Source organism: Martes martes (genome assembly GCF_963455335.1).
Source record: "Martes martes genome assembly, chromosome: 10".
Taxonomy (NCBI): domain Eukaryota; kingdom Metazoa; phylum Chordata; class Mammalia; order Carnivora; family Mustelidae; genus Martes; species Martes martes.
Window position 1 is genome coordinate 60452940 of NC_137898.1, and position 19042 is coordinate 60471981.

Here is a 19042-nt window from a genome sequence, read left to right on the forward strand (position 1 = left end):
AAAGGCAGACTCTTAACGACTGAGCCACCCAGGTGCCCCTAAGATGTGTTTCTTCACTTGTCTGTGTCTGCCTCCTCCACGAGCATGAAAGCTCTGTGAAACTCAAGGCTTGGTCACTGCTATAATTTTTAGCTCCTTGGGATAGTGCCCACACATAGTAGAGTCTTACTGAATTTAAAATTAATTAATTAATTAATTAATTAAAAGTAAGCTCTACACCCAATGTGGGGCTTAAACTCAGGACCCCAAGATCAAGAGTCAACATGCTCCACCCACTAAGCCAGCCAGGTGAGGTGCCCTGAATGTTTTTTTAAATTGTTGTTTGTTGTTTGTTTGTTTTGAAGAAGATTTTATTTATTTGACAGAGAGAGACACAGCGAGAGAGGGAACACAGGCAGGGAAAGTGGGAGAGGGAGAAGCAGGCTTCTCGCTGAGCAGGGAGCCCGATGCGGGGCTCGAACCCAGGACCCTGGGATCATGACCCAAGCTGAAGGCAGATGCTTAATGACTGAGCCACCCAGGTGCCCCCTGCTGAATGTTTTTTTAAATAAATGAAAATAAATGGAAGATAGAATACTAGCCTGGATTATCTGATTCATGTGAGGAATGAACCCTAGACTTAAGACTCCAAGTCCTTGGAATTTAACCACATAAATATTTTTGTCATTATTATTATTTCTTCATTTATTATCATCATCCCACCACCATCATTATCAACAACAGTGCTGCGTGGCACATGTGGGTTCTTACTGTTTATCGAATGAATGAATGAATGAATGAGTAGACATCAGTGCTATAGCTAGTCTCAAACTACCTTTCTAGTCTTATTTACTATTCCCCCTCCCCCTGTTCTAACTTCTTACTCTCCTCCTGCTACTCAGAAGCAATCATTTTCACTTAGCACACCATGTCTTCACATCTCCGTGTGTTGGCGTATTCTGCTGTTCCTTCTATTTGGAACTCCCATTCCTTTTTGATGAGTTCTCATTCTTTCTTTAGGACCCAATTTTGCATCCCATCCAGATAGTCATTCTCTCTTCTGTGCTTCCCTGTTGCTTTGCCTGCACCACTGTTAAAAACTCATCCCCTGAGTTACAGTTGTGTATTGACATAGCTGCCTTCTCCCTTAGGTAGAGAGCTCCTTGAGGGCAGGGACAGTAAATTTTCCTCTCTGTAGTCTCAGGCATCATTGATGGGCCTGCCACACAGCAGTTTCACAGTATTTGTTGAAATCCGTCTGTGGGTGTAGGCTACCCGCACAGCCATGTGCTAGGTGCTGGAGGAGATGTTCAGACTGGTCCAAAACACAGTCCCTGGCCCCGAGAGCTTACAGTCTCATTGGAGATACAAGTCCTTCTCATAGGAAAAAATATTAAAAACCAGTGTATTCTAGAATTAAATACGAGACAGGAGAAACCTTCGTGTGGTGGAGCGTTTATAGGACTGGACTTCTTTTCTGGTTCCGACTCTACTGTGAACTCATCATGTGACCTTGACACATTATTTTTCCTCTTTAGACCTTGGTTTTCTTCTCTGTAAACGAATTTATTTGATCAGAAGCCTTGGATGATATCTAAAGCCAGATTCCAGCTCTGACATTCCGAATTTGGCTCCATGGAAACTAGATGAAGCGATGTGGCCAGAGCTCAGTAGTCTCGGTTTGCCCCCTGGTGGTCGCTCAGCAGCATCACAGTAGGGGAGACAGCGGTAGGCTTTTCCGAGGGAGAGATATGGCCGAGCTCAGAGCCTAGTAAACAAAGAACTGTGGAACAATGATCATTCTAGAAGAGAGCCAGTCAGGTTTCTCACTGGTCACTGGTAGATTGGTATAGAATCCTATCCTTCTTCAGTATAGGGGAACAAGGGAGATCATGCTCTCTAATCTCAGCCTCCAGCTGAACCCACTTCGTATCTGTTTCTTTACAAACCAGTCAGTCTTTGGGAGGCTGCTTTGTAGTCCCTTGACTTCTTCTGCTCCCATCACAGCGCTCTCTTCTGAGGCAAATTCTTCATTCTGGTCAGTATAACTACCTATCCATTTATTTATGACAAAATGGTTTTGTTTTTTGTTTTTTTTTTCTCCCTCTCACTGTTTTCCTGGAGTAGAGCCATGAGTCAAAGTGAAGGTAATAGAAGGATTTCTTTGGCGGGATGGGGGGAAGAGACAGACTGTGCTAGAATAAGACATGTGATTTACACTGTGATAGGTGATCCGCACTAGCAGAGAAAGGGCTGTCTTTTAGGTGTTTCACTCAAAGTGAGGGTGGGGAGGGCCATTTGCCTATTTTCTATTCTCTACATGTTGAACCTAAAAGGACTTCTTAAAGCCACCTCTATTCCCCACCTCCAAAAAAAACCAAAAAACCAAAAAAACAAACCTCATAACTAAATCAAAGTTGACGTTGATTGCTTGGACTCTTGGGCCAGAGCCTAGAGGAGAAAGAAGAGGGACTCTGAGGGGAGGGAAGAGAGGAGGAGGGGAGAGAGGGGCAGAGAGAGGCAGAGTGAAAGCAGTTGCTGATTCCAGGTGGATTTATAGGTTTTTATTTTTGTTTTCCACAAATGTGCTTGTTTGTCAAAGAGAATTTTTTCTTTTCTGACAATGCACTGTGTCTTGAACCTTGCTAAACATTAAAGGCGTGACTAAGGGGATAACATTCATTCATTCCACGTTATCTGGAATGTGCCAAATACTGTAGTTAAAGCTGGCCCAGCCAAACGGGCTCAGCATCCATACCTTGCCTGCCTTGTTCACTGTTGAATTCTCAGCATCCGTATTATCTGCTACGTAACAGGTGCTCAAAAGAGATTTGTTGAATAAATGAGTGGTACCTGCCCTGTACTTTGTCCAGTGATACCCCAACTCTGCCAGGGTAGAAGGAAGGCTGCTTAGATTATTTTTATCCCTCACTGATAAGGATAGGATTGAGAGTTATTCTTATAAAATACACATCCACATGACTCCTTTGGTCCAAATGTTAAATCTTTCGACAGTCCCCCAATAGCCTGAGTTTCTCTGTAAAATGGAGAGACTATCATACACACCTCACAGGGTTATTTTAGGTGAGATAGAATATCATTGCCTAGCATGTTCCTAGCGTGTGGTAGTTGTTCAATAAATTCTAGTTCCTATTATTCTCTAATTTTCTAGCCTAATGTCCAATCCAGTGTTCTAGACACATTGAATTCTTTATGAGTCCCACACAGGAATGCCAGGAAGGCCACCCTCTCTGTCTACCTGGTGAACTTCTCCTTGTCCTCCAGAACAGAGCTCGAATGTCCTTCTCTTTTGTGAAACCTTCCTCCCACTCCCTTTTGCTTTCTGCTTCTTCATTACCCTGTATGTGTTTCAGTTACAGAGCATGCAATTCTGTTACAATTTTTTTTTCTGTTGTAATTATTTACTTATACTTTTGCTTCTCTGTTAGGCTGTGACCTCAGGAGTACAGGGACCAAGGCTTGTTTGTATTTGTAGAGTGTTTACAAAGAGTCTGGAGGAGGCGGGAAAGATAACAGGAGAGTTAGCTTTACAAAAAAGGAACCACTTCTTTCTCCAAAACAAAAGGGAAGTAACAGAAGATGAATGATAGTAAGAACGTAGCAAGAATCTTTAAAGGGAAGGGGAAGATTCCACATCTCAAGGGGAAATCTGGTTTGAGGGAGGAAGAAAACAGGAAGAAGATGTCACCCCAAGAGATGAGGAGGGTAGGGGAGAGGTGACATTGGTATGGTCTGATCCTTCTTCCTCCCTAGATGTGTGAGGTCTCAGGACGGGCTCAGCACCTGGGCTGGCAAGAAGGGGTTCTTGGGCCTGCAGGGAGAAAGAGCCTGTCCCCGCCACCCCCCCCCCCCCCCAGGAGGCTGAATGGCCTTGCTTCACATCTGAGTCTTTCAGTCCAGCTGGAGGAAACTGGAGCCTCTGGTTGCTGGGGCAAGGGGAGGTTTGCAGTGATGTGTATGAAGAGTGCTGGAGGGTTAGGGGTGAGGTGAAACTGTGGGCACATTATGAGAAGGAGAGCAGGGAATTTGGGCAGCAATGCAATCCCCGGAAAATACGGTAGGAGTGGCAGAGCAAAAGCAACTGGAGAGCCTTGGTATGAAGGTTGCACTGCTACTGTTCCAATTGGCATCTTTGATGACTGCACCAAAGTGAGTCTGTGAGTCCTTTTTCCCTTGGTGCTCTGTGGTACAGGTGGGAGCTTAGAAACAAGAACATAGGCAACTCTGGAGCATTCTACTCTAGGCTGTCAGCCTAAGCTTTTACATGTTTTTGTAACTTAGGACAAGCACCCTTGTCAACCATTTTCTGGTGACACTTAAAAAACAGCAGACCAGTATCTCTGTCAGAGTACTTGGATGCAAACACCTGAAATGGTGAGAAGTTCAAGAAAAAAGAGAATTTACTGGATGGATACAGAGTTGACAGGAAGGCTGGAGAGTTGGATATGGAAAATGGGTTGTAACCTAGGAAGGCCAGGCAGCAGGCACCACAACCAAGTTTGTGCCTCAGGAACAAACTTTCCATTGGAATGTAACAAACATTCCATTCCATAATGGCCATCATCATTACAGTAGGGACCCCCATACTCCCAACCCCTATGAGGGACCATAACCACTGTGGTTAGACACCTACTGTCTCTGTTGCTCTGAATAATTCTAAACTTGCCAGTAGGTCTCCTGTCATTCCCTGAAGATTCAAAGTTTAGAGAGGTGTGGCTAGGTGGCTGAGCTGGGTCATATGTCAGATTCTAGCCACTGGGGGGCAGGGAGACTATCTGCCTGCTTCAGCTTCCCTCCTCTTAGCTATACTGCAGATACTGTATAGAATGGGGCACTCCCCGAAGTAAGAAGGACTTGAAACACTGGTGGTAAACGAAAATAAAACAAAATGTCTGCCATGCACTCATCTTTCCTTTTCCTTTCCACTTACTCTGTTTTTGTCAGTTGTCAATTGCGATCATAATCTCAGGCTCCTAGACTTACCACATTAGAATCATCCTTATCGCCCTCATTTTCCCACACAGTGAACAACTCTCCAGATTTCTTAGGTTTGCTTTGCCTTCTGTCCCTGCTACTGCTTTAGTAAGATTACTCTGGCAACGGCATAGAGGAAAGAAGAGACTGGGAGAAATTGGGAGTCAGACTTCTAGAATGGAAGAGCTAAAAGAGACCTTTGAATTGATCTGTTGTAGTGGTTTTATCTGGGAGTGTTCATAAAAATTCCTATGGCATTAAGGAAATATACCTGCTGGTATTCCATCTTCAGTTCTGGGGTTCAGTAGATTTGAGGTGGGACTTTGTTGTTGTTGTATGTGTGTGTGTGCCTTTCTGAGGTGCATCCTGGGTTGAGAACGGCTGAATTCCGATAAATGAGGAGACTGAAGCCCACAAAGAACTTACCTGTTTGAAATCACACAATGAGTTAATGAGAGGTGTAACGGGCCAAGACTGATCCTTGATCTCCTGGCTGTTGGTCCAGTGCTACTCAGATCGCTTATTTTTTCCTTCTGTAAAAGGAAGTTTCCTGTCGTTATTTGTATCCAAGAAAGCATAGTGCATGCCTATGGTTCAGTTCTTCCAACAGTAAATAGGCTTCAGATTAAGAGCCCCAAGCTGTCAAGAGTGAGCCCAGACCAAGAGCCCTATTTCTTTCTTTCCTTTTTTATTTTTATTTTTTTATAAACATATAATGTATTACTAGCCTCAGGGGTACAGGTCTGTGAGTTGCCAGGTTTACACACTTCACAGCACTCACCATAGCACATACCCTCCCCAATGTCCATAACCCCATCTTTCCTTTTTTTTTTTTAAGAGGGAGGGAGAGAGCATTTGTGCACATGTGCATGCTTAAGCAAGCTGGGGAGGGGCACAAAGAGAGAGAGTATCCTGAAGCAGACTCCCCAGTGAGCACAGAGCCTGAGCAGGGCTTGATCCCAGGATGCCGAGATCATGCCCCGAACTGAAATTAAAAGTTGGCCACTTGACCAACTGAGTCACCCATGCACACCCCCCCCCCCAAGGGCCCCATTTCTAACTAGTTGGCTTGATCTCTGGACCACAGGCCTCCTTGTCAGAATGTGGGCAAAGCATATTTAAGGATCTCAACTGGGGAGTGAAATGAGGAGGATCCCTAGATAAAGGACAGTCTGGCTGAAGCCATACTTCTGTGCTCTCCAGGATTCTGGCAAGACTGGGCCTCTGTGCACGCAAGACCTTGTTTCAATTACCCAAAGACTCTTCTTCAATTCTTGAATGTGCTTTAGCCATCTGGTTCTCATCCTGGGAGTTGACTTTCTTTTTCCTGCTCTCTGACTTCCACCAATCACTCTGGTGATTACCACCAGTTCTGACACTGTTTCCAGGCTGTCTCATGAAAAGCCAGGGCCTCTGAGGCTCTCCATTTCATCATGTTGCTTTTTGGATTTTGCTCTCCTTAAAGAATGTATGCTTTCCCATAAAGATTCCCAACAGGAAATGCCATTTGCTTAATGTCCTACTGTTCTGGATTATCTTGTGCAGAGAAAGCAAAGGGCAGGAGAATTGCAACAGTAGAACTGTCTATCAGAGGGGAGCCATTTTTTCCCCCTCCATCCCCTCTGCATCTAGAAAAGGGGCTGGCATCAAAGTCTGACCACCTCATTTGGTGACTAGCCCCAGCAGGGATGGCATGGTCACAGCTGTCATTTAGGAAGCAACTCTAAGAGCTGTAGAGGATGGATTGGAGGAAGAGAGGCTGTGAGGAGGGAGACAACCTATAGGAGCTACTGCACTAATCTAGGTGAGAGATGATGAGACATAAACTGGGCAGTGAAAGTGCGATGAAGAGGAGAAGATAGGTGGGAAAATAGTCATTTTGGTGGGAGAATAAGAAACTGACAGATGTGGGAGATGTGGGAAAAGTAAAGAACACTAGGTCTGGAGCTTGAGGAACTGGGAGGTTAGTACCTTTAATAGGATATGGGGAACAAGAAATAAGCTGTTTTGGAAGTAGGGTGGAAGACAGTGACTTTAGTTTTGTACACGAGGAATCCAGACATCCAAGATTATGTTTCCATCAAGTAGTTGAATATACGGTGCTGGAGTCAAGAGGTCTGGACTGCAGATATCAATTTGGGGGTTTCAGCTGGAAGAGTTTGAGGTAAGGGTGAGGTGGCATCCAAATAGAGAAGAGGACTGAGGCCTGAGCCTAGAGGAATACCCACACTTAAGGTGGAGGGCTCAACAGAGTGAGAAAGAGCTGAGGCGTTGAGAAAAAACCAGGAAGGTATGGTTTTGCCAGACAAGGGAAGGGAGTTCCGGGAAGGATGTGGAGAGGGAGGATATGGAGATGAGGACTGACAAGAAGCTGTTATTTTCGGTAGTTGCTGGTCACAGTAGGCCTGGTCACAACATCTACCTTCACATCAAATGAAGCACTGAGGGAAGGTTCTGGATAAGTCACATATTCCCCACTCACTTTAGCTTTAGTTATCAAGGTATTGAAGGATAAATACGTGTAATTACTTCATAAAGTTTAATATCGCTCAGAATTTCCACATCCCCTCAGTCCTCAACTTCATCTGGTTCAATAAGAGGAAATTGCAGACTGGAGGGCGAGGCTGAAGACTGCATATAGGATAACTCATAAATATCAATGAGCCTCCGCTTTTCGCCAATCAGACCCGGAGAAAACCAGCCCCGGGCTCCCTGGAGCCCCGCCCCCTCATAAATATGTAGCCAGCACCGCCCGCCGCGCTGCCCCGCCCTCTACTCTTCTCCCTCGCAACGGACTCTCCCTTCAAACGGGAAACAAGATGGCGGCAGCAGGTCCGAGTACGCGGGCCTCTTCCGCGGCGGCAGCGGCTGCTCTCAGTCGGCGGGGCCGACGGGGCCGCTGTGACGAGATGGCGGCAGCCAAGACTGGGGCCCCGGGCGCAGCCTCTGGCCCGGCGCTGCTGGTGTTGCCACCACCGCTGCTGCAGCCGCCGCCACCGCCACCGCCGCGGCCGGAGGAGTCGGGCTGCGCCGGGTGCTTGGAGACCCCCGGGGAAGCGGCGGCCCTGCCGTGCGGCCACTCGCTGTGCCGAGGCTGCGCCCAGCGCGCCGCCGACGCGGCGGGCCCGGGTTGCCCCCGCTGCAGAGCCCGCGGCCCCACTTGGGCCCGCCGTCGGGCCCCCGACGACGGCCAGGCCGACGCGGAGGTGCAGGGCGAGCGCGCCCGCCGCGGCCAGCCGGAGCGCTGCCGCCCGCGCCGGGATGGGGGCGCGGCTGCCGCGGGGCCCAGGCCGGAGCAGGAGCCGCGCGCCGCGGCCGCAGAGCCAGGTGGAGCTTCCCCTCCTCCCCTTGGGGTCCGGAGCAAGGCCGAGCGCGCCCGGCCTGGCCTGTTTAGCGGGTGGAGGGTCCCAGGCCGTACTCGAGCGGCCGTATAGAGTTCTCGTGGGGTTGGAACTGGGCTCCGTCCAGGTGCATCTGTTTGTGAATTTTGAACTTCAGAATGAAGTACGGGTGGAATGGATTTGGAACGGCGGTGAGGGGATCCCGCGCCTTACGGAAGTCAGAAGTTTGGAGGGAAACAGCATTCTTGGAACAAGTTAGGGCCAGGTTGGAATGGTGTGTGGGAGAAGGGTTCCGAACTTTGCAAGGGCCCTGGAGGATCGGAGAAGTGCTTGGTTTAGTGTTGGGTGAGGAGCTGGGGGTCGAACTGCGCGTAAAGAAGTGGCTCCTGGGCCTGAATGGATCAGTGAGAGGTATGGAGTATCCGGAATTAAGGGGACGGGTTGCACTTGAGGATGTGAAGGGGGCTTTTCAGACTTGAGTGTAAAGTAGGTTGAGAGAATGAACTCACATGTGCAGTTTTCACAAAGTCTTGAAAACTGCATGCTTAGAACAGAGCTTGGCACATAGTGAGGAAGCAGTAAATCAGGGTTAATTATATTTATAATAAGCCCAGAAATTAATAAGCTCCAGTAGTGCTGGAGACAAAACAAAACTGGATGGGGTATAAAAGTTTCGTAAATGGAGATTGGTTGGCAGGGGCTGCTTCTACCTCTATGGCAGTGTAGGTTTCCTGCTATCCTGGGAGTTAAAAGTCTGTTGCTTTAAACTTCTTGCCTTTCTTTATTGCATAGCTTGCCACTCTTTGGTGCTGAGCTTGACATAGAAAGTGTTCTGTAAAAACCACAAAACAAAACTCTTGTAACTTCAGACTCTCTCTGACACATCCAATTGATACATCTACAGCTATTTGATAAGAAATGTTTGCCTAGGAGATTTTCAAGAAGCGTAATTAGGAAAGGCCAGATATTTGCACTTTCGGTGTTGGGAATTCTGCCATGTGTTATTTTCAGTAGGGAAAAGAAGGCGTTGCTTGTGTATGAAAGTGCAGTCCCTAGAAACTACAGGTTCCAGAATGCAGTCTGTTGTGATTTGAGCGGACACCTGCCACTGTCCTAGGATACCTTACTTTTTATTTCTAAGTCTTATTTTCTGTGTTCCTTGTTACTCCTTTTAAGCTCCACAACATCCTTATGAGATAGGTACTTTTATTTCCATTTTACAGATGAAACTGAGACCCAGAGAGGTTAAATAATTTGCCTTAAGGATGAAAACCCAGTTCCATCTGATTGCTGCTCAAATCAGGCAAGAAGGTCTTCTCAGATGTCATCTAATTTATGGGTGCTGTATGATGTTCTCATATGCTCTTTAATCTGCTTCAGATTCTGAGATTATGGGAAAGAAAAGCATTTCTCATGTCTCCCTACTAGTACTATTGATTATATGGTCAAATAGGATAGAAATTTGTATTCTTATTTCTAAAGTCTGGACTCCTCAGTGAAATAGTCTGAAATTTGGTCCATGAGAGGGAGTATGGCTCAATAATTTGTGCAAACTTTTTCCCTTGAAGAAATTTGTCATAAAGTGTATCATAATTAAGGAAAATTATATAAAACGAGATTCCAAATTAAGATCTATTGAATCACTGAGTATCCACCAATTACTTTATATGTTTACGAGGACTGTGATAAAAAATATTTTTCCTTAAATGTTCTTGTGTGAGTGTATATAATTACAGGCTTACTAAGTCAAGTCATTATAGAATAATATTGCTGAGCAGGGTTTGGGATTTATCTTCTAGCTTCAGTGGGTTGCCTGGACTTCTTGAAGTTATATACAATTTTTTTACTTTAAAATTTTAGTATGCAGTGTATTGACGTAATGCAAACAAAAATGTAACAAAGTATGCAATGGAAAGTTTCCTCCTACCCCTTTACTCATTTTCCACGAACATCAAAATTCTCGTTTATTCCAGTTTATGTTTATATATAAAAATTCAGATATAGTTTTTGATCTTTTTACACAAAAGTTTGCATATTGTATACACTGTAACTTGCTTTTGTTCATGTAACAGTACATGATGGAAATCTTTTCATATCAATATATGAAAGGTTTCTTTATCCTACTTACAGCTGCAAGGAATTTCGTTGAATGGCTGTAACAGTTTATTTAACCATCAGTTGGTAGACATTTAGGTTGTTTCCAATCTTTTGCCATTATAAATAGCTGTTCATAAAATTGTTATATACACATGTATGTGCATTGTTAAAGAGAGGTCACCTGTAGCTTTCACCAGATTCTCAAAGGGTTGAAAAAGAAAGCGATGAACCATTGTTTTAACACAGGTCCCTCATTCTACAGAAGGGAGAACTGAGGCCCAAAACAGAGTAGAAAGTGACCACAGGCACCTGGGTGGCTCAGTTGGTTAAGCATCTGCCTTCGGCTCAGGTTATGATCCCAGGGTCCTCGGATCATGCCTGTCTCTCCCTTCCCTCTACTGCTCCCCCACTTGTGCTTTCTCGCTCTCTGTCAAATAAATAAATGAAATCTTAAAAATGAAATCTTAAAAAAAGAAAAAAATGTAACCAGCTAATCGTCATCATGAGTGAGTAGCAGATAATCAAGTACCAAAAGGGTACTCCTTAAATAACCCAATAAACATAGTCTGATTCAGTTAAATGCTCATGATGGCTATTACCAGTTTTATAAGTATTTACATTGTGTTTTTGAGTGGGAAACAGCAATAGAATTAGCAATTTTAGGTATATTCAGACGTATATTGCTTAGCAATATTCTTTTGGCATAGTTAGGCCAATTGATAAAATAAAGGTCAAGCCTGCTTTATAATACTGGAAATTAAATTTTGTAGTAAATGCACTGGTTTTTAAGTGAAATTCTTAAAATTTAGTTGTTGAAGCCTCATGGCTCTTTTAGAATTGAATTGTCTATGAAATAAGTGTAAGAGTTTGTACTTGTTGAAAATTTTGGTTGTGTTGGTGATATTTTTGTTTTTTGCCAGCTTCTTGGCAAGCATTAAACTTCAGGACCTTAAGGACTCTTGTGTGAAATGTTTTGTTTTATTATATGCATTGTCAGTTTGCTTTTGCATATAGTATCAGTTGATTTGTGCAACATTGTGTGAAGGCTACTTCATGTTTCTCAAGGAGCTGTAGCTTGTTGCATATACTGTTACAGTATTTGGACCATTTTGAGCAATATTCACAAGTATGTAATGAATGCCTTTGCTCTGCCAGCCAGGCACTGTTCTAGGACCTTGGGAGACATTAGTGAATTGAAATACTCAAAGATTTCTTTCTTGTGGAGCTTTTATTCTAAATTTAGAGACAGTCTTGGTCCATTGATTAAAAAAAAAAAAAAATGGAGCACACACAGACATAGATAGGTACCTTTGCAGCTGCCATAGACCCTTGAATAACAGGAGTTTGAATTCTGTGCGTCCACCTATAAGTGGATTTTTTTTCAAAGACCACATTACAGTGCCATAAATGCATTTTCTCTTTCTTAGGATTTTCCTAACATTTCTTTTCTCTAGCTTTATTGTAAGAATATTATAGTATATAATGCACATAACATACAAAATATATGCTAATCAGCAGTTTATGTTATTAGTAAGACATCTGGTCAGCGGTGGGCTATGAGTAATGTTTTGGGGAAGTCAGAAGTTACTGTGGATTTTTGACTGTGCCAGGGGTCAGTGCCCCTCACCCCTGTATTGTTCAATGGTCAGTTGTATATACAACAGCAATACTTAAGTCTCATTGGTAATAATTATATTTTTATAATATATAATATGTAATATATATTTATATAATATGTAAAATAGTATACATAATATTTTATATAATGTGTAATATATCATATTAAGTATTATAAAATATAATTATTACCATTGAGACTTAAGTATATATATTACATAATAATGAATTTTAAGAATTCATTTAGTCTTGATTTGAAATCAAGAGTGATCATTCTAAATTATACTGCCTTTGAACTTGAAACCAAGACCTTGGGGTGCCTGTGGGTGGCTCAGTGGATTAAGTGTCTGCCTTCCGCTTGGGTCATGATCCCAGAGTTCTGGGATCAAGCCCCATGGTGGGCTCCCTGCTCAGCAGGGAGTCTGCTTCTCCCTCTCCCACTGCCCCTCCCCACTGCTTGTGTTCTCTATCTCAAATAAATAAATAAAATTTTAGTAAGAAAGAAAGGAAGAGGAGCCAAGATCTTTTAGGACAGTTCTTTTTCTTCTACCGTGGGTAACAATTGAAAAGTTAGACAAAGGCCAATGAGTGTTTTAAACTGGCAGTTAGAACTTTTAAAAAATTTTTAGTGTTTAAAGTGCATTGCAGAGGAGCGCCTGGGTGGCTCAGTGGGTTAAGCCTCTGCCTTCAGCTCAGGTAATGATCTCAGGATCCTGGGATCTGGGATCGAGCCCCGCGTCGGACTCTCTGCTCAGCAGGGAGCCTGCTTCTCCCCTCTTTCTCTGCCCGCCTCTCTGCCTACTTGTGATCTCTCCCTCTGTCAAATAAGTAAAATCTTAAAAAAAAAAAGTGCATTGCAGAAATTGAATAGTACCTCATTTATCCCTTCTCTGTAATCCTACTCAACCTCCCTGTTCACTTAGGGTTAACATTATACGTTTAAAAAATTTCCTCTTTCTGTGACAAACAAGTAGTTCTGGTTTATTACTCAGTTGGCAGACAATGTTTGCTATGTGTGCAGCCTAAATTGCATTTAGGACTAATGAATAATGAAATCATGTGATTGTAGTGTAAAAGGACAAGAATTCCCCTCAGCTTTAAGGATTTGTTTTAAAATGTATAAAATGAGTCAACTTTTTATCCTTAATGAGATATAGTCCAGAGTTTGAGAGTGTCTTTATGTGTTATACTAATGCAGGAAACAACTCAGAATGAGATAACCTCACCAACTAAACATTAATTGCCATTGGAGGACTATCTCTATTCTATAGAATTCAGGATTGAGCAGCAGGAATTTAGGAGGTATTTGTTTTTGTCCATTCATATTTCCACTCCTGCCTGACTTCCAGTTAATCTGGATGAGTTGCTTACCCTTGAATTCATTTCTAGCTGAGTTTTTTTGAGTGTAGGATATAGGATATGTTTGTCAAATAGCATTCCACTAATTCAATGAGCATTTTTGGAGCATGTGCTCTGTAAGATAATACAATAAAAAAGATGGATAAGACATGGTCCCCGTTTTTTGAGATTCCACAAGCTGGTTGGACAAACGCCTTACCAAATAACATTACAAAGTGGTAAGTGAGGTGAATGCATAATGTCAACAGAATATAGGAATGGGATAACTAAGGGTGGAGGAAAGCTGAGGTATTTGAGCTATATGTTGAAAAGAATAGGAATTCATCAGATGAGGGAGGAGGGGATGTCCATTCAGGAAGAAGAACCTGTATGTACAAAAGCATGAAGACTCTTGGCATATTCAGGGACTGACAGGGGTTAAATATTGATGGAAATTTGGACTGGAGTGGGAAGGAGAAGAGAAGGGACTGTGGAAGTTAGATCACAAAGGGCATGTGTGTCGTGATTAAAGAATTTGGAACTTGGGACGCCTGGGTGGCTCAGTCGGTTAAGCCACTGCCTTCAGCTCAGATCATGATCCCAGGGTCCAGGGATCGAGTCCCACATCGGGCTCCCTCCTCAGTGGGGAGCCTGCTTCTCTCTGTGCCTCTGCCTGCCACTCTGCCTACTTGTGTTCTTTCTCTCTTTCTCTCTCTCTGACAAATAAATAAATAAATAAATAAAATCTTTAAAGAATTTGGAACTTTATCCTGTAGATAATGCAGAGCCCTTAAAGATTTTTTTAAGGGAGGGGGCAGAGGGAGAGGGAGAGAGAATCTTAAGCAGGCTCCATGTCCAGCATGGAACCCAACATAGGGCTCAATCTCACCACCCTGAGATCATGACCTGAGCTGAAATCAAGAGTCAGATGCTTTTTTTTTTTTTTTTAATTTTAAAGATTTTATTCACTTACTTGACAGAGAGAGACACAGCGAGAGAGGGAACACAGCAGAGGGAGTGGGAGAGGGAGAAGCAGGCTTCCTGCTGAGCAGGGAGCCTGATGCGGGGCTCGATCCCAGGACCTTGGGATCTTGACCTGAGCTGAAGGCAGACGCTTAAGGATTGAGCCACCCAGGCACCCCAAGAGACAGACGCTTAACTGACTGAGCCACCCAGGCACTCCTGCCCTTAAAGTTTTTTAAGTAAGTGGAATGACATCATCATAATGTGCTTGGAGTATGGAGGAAAGAGGTGAATAAAAACAAGGAAGGGAGTCCAGCTAGAGGGCTATTTTAGTAGTTCAGGCAAGAGATGAAGAGAGGCTGGACTAAAGCAGTGGCTATGAGGATGTTTCCTTCAGTCATGCATTAATTTAGTAACCATTTGAGGGCCTTCTGTATGCTGGGCACTGGAACTACAAAAAGAATAAAAACATGGTTCTTTCTCTTCAAGGCGGTATAGTTGGGGAGATTAGTATATAAACATGCCACTGAAATGTGTAATAAATGCACTTATAACCATAATCCAAGATATAATTGTAGAAGGCAATAAGGTATATATTAAGAGAGCCAGTTAATGGAGCAGGATCTGGAGACAGATTGCCTGTATTTGAATTCCAGCTCTGCCATTTATAGCTGTGTGTCCTTGGGTACATTGCTTGACCTTGCCTTAGTTTCCTCATTTAGAAAATGGGGATAGTAATAGCAAAATCAGAAGGTTGTTGTTAAGACTAAGTGAATTATTAGAATGCATGGCATATGAAGAGCTCAAGGAATGTTAGCCGTTTTACAATGAAGAGAATCAAACTTGGATGGATCAGGAATGGCTGCAGTAAAAGTTAGACACAAGGCCCTGAGTATTCAGTAGGTGGATGAGGGCAGGATAAAGATGAGGGGAATCAGTATATTTAGAAGCACAGGAGTATGAAGTAACAAGGAGACGTATAGGGATTGTAAGTAGGAGTTGTTGGAGCATAAAGTGTGTGTGGGAGAGTGGAAGGAGATGGAATTCCAGAAATAAGCAGTTACTGGATAATAGTGGACTTTGAATGCTGTGCTCAGGAGTAAGGATCCACTGAAGAGTTTTAAAGAGGGGTTCCATCTTTGCATTTTAGAGTGATAACTCCTACGGGGTTAATGTAGGAAATAGATTGGAGAACCCAGATGCTCTTTTAGCAAGATGGATAGCTGAGATAAGAAGACTCCTCTGCTACAAATATCCAGAAAAGCTGGATGATATAGAACTAACAGTTGTTTTTTTTTTTAAATATTTTATTTATTTATTTGACAGCAAGAGCAGGAACACAAGCAGGGGGAGCGGGAGAAGGAGAAGCAGGCTTCCCCCCCAGCAGGGAGCCTGATGCGGGGCTCGATCCCCGGACCCTGGGATCATGACCTGAGCTGAAGGCAGACACCTAACGACTGAGCCACCCAGGAGCCCCTGAACTAACATTTTTTTAAAGTGCACTTCTGAGCTTTCAGGAAATAGAGGAAAATCTCCGGGTTCTAGAAATACAAATGAAACTAAAAACCAAAACTTTAGTAAGCCTTGAGCTCATGCTGTGCTGCCCTGGAGCAGGGTGATGGGGCAGGGTAAGGGGTTATTTCTGGTTTCCGTTCCTAATGGACTAAGTTTTAACCATGTAGAAAAAGGAACCAAAACTAAAACTTCTGCACAAAACTGGGATTCTTGATGTGCATTCAAAGTGCAAGGGTGGGTAGAGAAAAAGCTTCCCACTGACACAAGCCAGTAATAAGAAATCTTGTCTTGATTTGCCTGAGTTCGATGCAGAGAGGAAATGGGAAAAAAGGCTTCTCTGAGAAATTGAAGCACAAGATATATGCCTTGCTTTTATTTGGGATCTGAGTTTATATTATATGGTTTAAGTATCAGCAGGCTGAGAAATTAATATAAAAGCTGGGGGTGCCTGGGTGGCTCAGTGGGTTAAGCCTCTGGGTCGGCTCAGGTCATGATCTTAGGGTCCTTGGATCGAGCCCCACATCAGGCTCTCTGCTCAGCGGAGATCCTGCTTCCTCCTCTCTCTCTGCCTGCGTCTCTGCCTGCTTGTGATCTCTCTCTGTCAAATAAATAAAATAAAATCTTAAAAAAAAAAGAAATTAATATAAAAGCTGGCTTCAAACTAGTAATACCCCTGGGTCACCTGGAGAAAGGAAAAACAAGACTCCAAGGGGTACTCCCAACTTGGGCCAGAAGAGATTCTCTAAGAAAGAAGCCCAGCTGAAGATGAACTTATAATTAAATGTGACACATGTGGAAACCATTTTCTTTTTCTTTCTTTGTTTTTTTTTTTAAAGATTTTATTTATTTATTTGACAGACAGATCACAAGTAAGCAGAGAGGCAGGCAGAGAGAGAGAGGAGGAAGCAGGCTCCCCGCTGAGCAGAGAGCTCAATGTGGGGCTCGATCCCAGGACCCTGGGATCATGACCTGAGGCAGAGGCTTTAACCCACTGAGCCACCCAGGCGCCCCTGGAAACCATTTTCTAACATAAATGAGAGTTAGTAGCTACAACAAGCAAGAGGATTATATCTCTGGGAACCAGCATAGTAGAATAGCAGCTTGAATGATAATTTAAATTAACATATTTTAAGTGACTTAAGACATTAAAGAATTAATTGACGTCCCAGAAAATGAATAAGATGTTATGAAACAGGTACATTTGAAAAAGAGCTAAACATAATGAAAAATATAGTCCGTTAGGTTAAGAAAAACTCAGTAAATAAGCAATAGCTTACACAGATGAAAAGAAAATCAGTAAGCTGGGAATTAGATATATGGAAATCCTGAAAACAAAACAGTAAACAATGAAGGAAACTCTGAAAGTGGGGAAGAAAAATGAAAGATCAAGAAGACCCAACATGTAATAATAATTACAGAAGGAGAAGAGTAGAATGAGGAGACATGGAATTGAAAGAGATGACGACTTGAGAGTATTTCAGAATTAATAAAACGATGTGAATCCTTAGGTTTTAGACTTAAGAGGCTCTGGAAATAATTAAATGAACAAGAAAAACAATCCCCACAACCAAATACATTGCAGTGAAACTGTAGAACACCAAAGGCACTTTAAAAAGCAACCAGAAAGAAAATAGGAGCAACAGACCGAGATCAGACATCTTGTAATCAACAAGAGAGGCCAGAAGAAAATGGAATAATGTCTTCTAAGTGTTGACAGAGATCTGAATTTTGTATTCAGCTAAATTATCACTCAAGAGTGAGGGAAAAATAAAAATATTTTCAGATAAACAAAAATACGGAGTATTTACCATGCTATTTCTGAAAGAACTCTTACGCTAAAGAATGTATTTCAGGAAGAAAGAAATGTAACAGGAGAAAGTAGGATACAAGAAATCATGGTGAAGAGAGAAATTGGTGTGTAAACTAAGCCAACATTGACCGTATGAAACAAAAATAATGATTTTTTTTGTGGGGGCCAAAACCAAAGTGGAACTAAAATATTGGACAAGGATAAAATGTAAGCTGGGAGGGAAAGTGGTCAGTATTAAAGAGTTCTAAGTTTCCATATATAGTTCAGGGAGATAGAGATATTGATTAACTTTAGGCTTTCGGATGCATATTAAAAATTTAAGGGTAACCACTAAAAGAAATACAATGAATAACTTGATCTGCTGCATTTATAGAGAAACATACCTTTCCCAAATTAGAGAATATACATTCATTTTAAACGAATATAGAACATGCACATAATTAGGCACATAAAGTTTCAACAAATACCAAAGATTGCTATATAAACCATGTTATCTGACCCCAATACAGTAAAATTAGAAGTTACTGACAAATATAACCAATTTCCCTCCTGGTTTGTGTTTGGAAATTAAAAATGCAAAAACAGACTTCTAAATAATGTATGGTAAAGAACAAAATCATGGAGATTGGAATATATTTAGAATTGAGTAACAATGTAAACAACTCTCTCAGAATCTGTGGAATATAGCTAAAGCAAAACTAAGGAAAATTTAAGTGCCTATATTATATTTCATTGAATCTTGGGTTGCCATCTTCTGTAAGATGCACTATCGTTTACCAAACAATGCTTTCCTATCACTTAGACCTTTTAACTTTATGCTTCCTGCAAGAGCTCTTATAAATTTATTTATAGATTTAACATATGACTTGAGCATGTATTTATAAAAGGAAATGAAGTAATAAATTAGGATATTCCTGTTCATGATTCTTCTAAATCAGGTTTTGACTGAATGATAGAGGTTTGTGTTTTTCTACTTAGTATTGCTTACTGTGTCAGAGAGATCATTGGTGATACAGCATTTCTTAAAAGAGTGCCCTATAGCTATCCTTATCATTTTAGCTATCCTTATCATTTTCTTTGACACTGCTGGCACCCATCAAGTTTTGATGCTGATGCTTTCTTGAGCTTGCCAGATGGCTTCAACAAAAGCTTTTCAGACTCATAGTTCTTTGTCAGATGGTCTAAATAGGTTTGTTGGCTAATATTGAGAGATTACCGTTGTCCAATCATGCCACCAGGCATAACCACCAAATCACTACATTTTTTTTGCAAGCTTATTCTTTAATTATCTATGTTTATGCATAAGCAAGGACAGTGGGCTCATCACTGCTGCCTGACTGACAGTGATTATAAGACTTAAGTTGTAAGAAACATCCCAATTTCAGAG

At 42.4% G+C, this 19042-nt stretch overlaps 1 protein-coding gene across 1 annotated transcript in view; it reads left to right on the forward strand.

The window, feature by feature from the left end:
* The first annotated feature begins 7778 nt into the window (after window positions 1–7778).
* Window positions 7779–19042, forward strand: part of RNF169 (ring finger protein 169) — an 84476-nt gene continuing 73212 nt past the window's right edge. Inside the window, exon 1 of the mRNA XM_080816824.1 lies at window positions 7779–8301. Coding sequence (XP_080672950.1) covers window positions 7794–8301 — 508 coding nt within the window. The 5' untranslated portion in view covers window positions 7779–7793. The remainder of the gene's footprint in view (window positions 8302–19042) is intronic.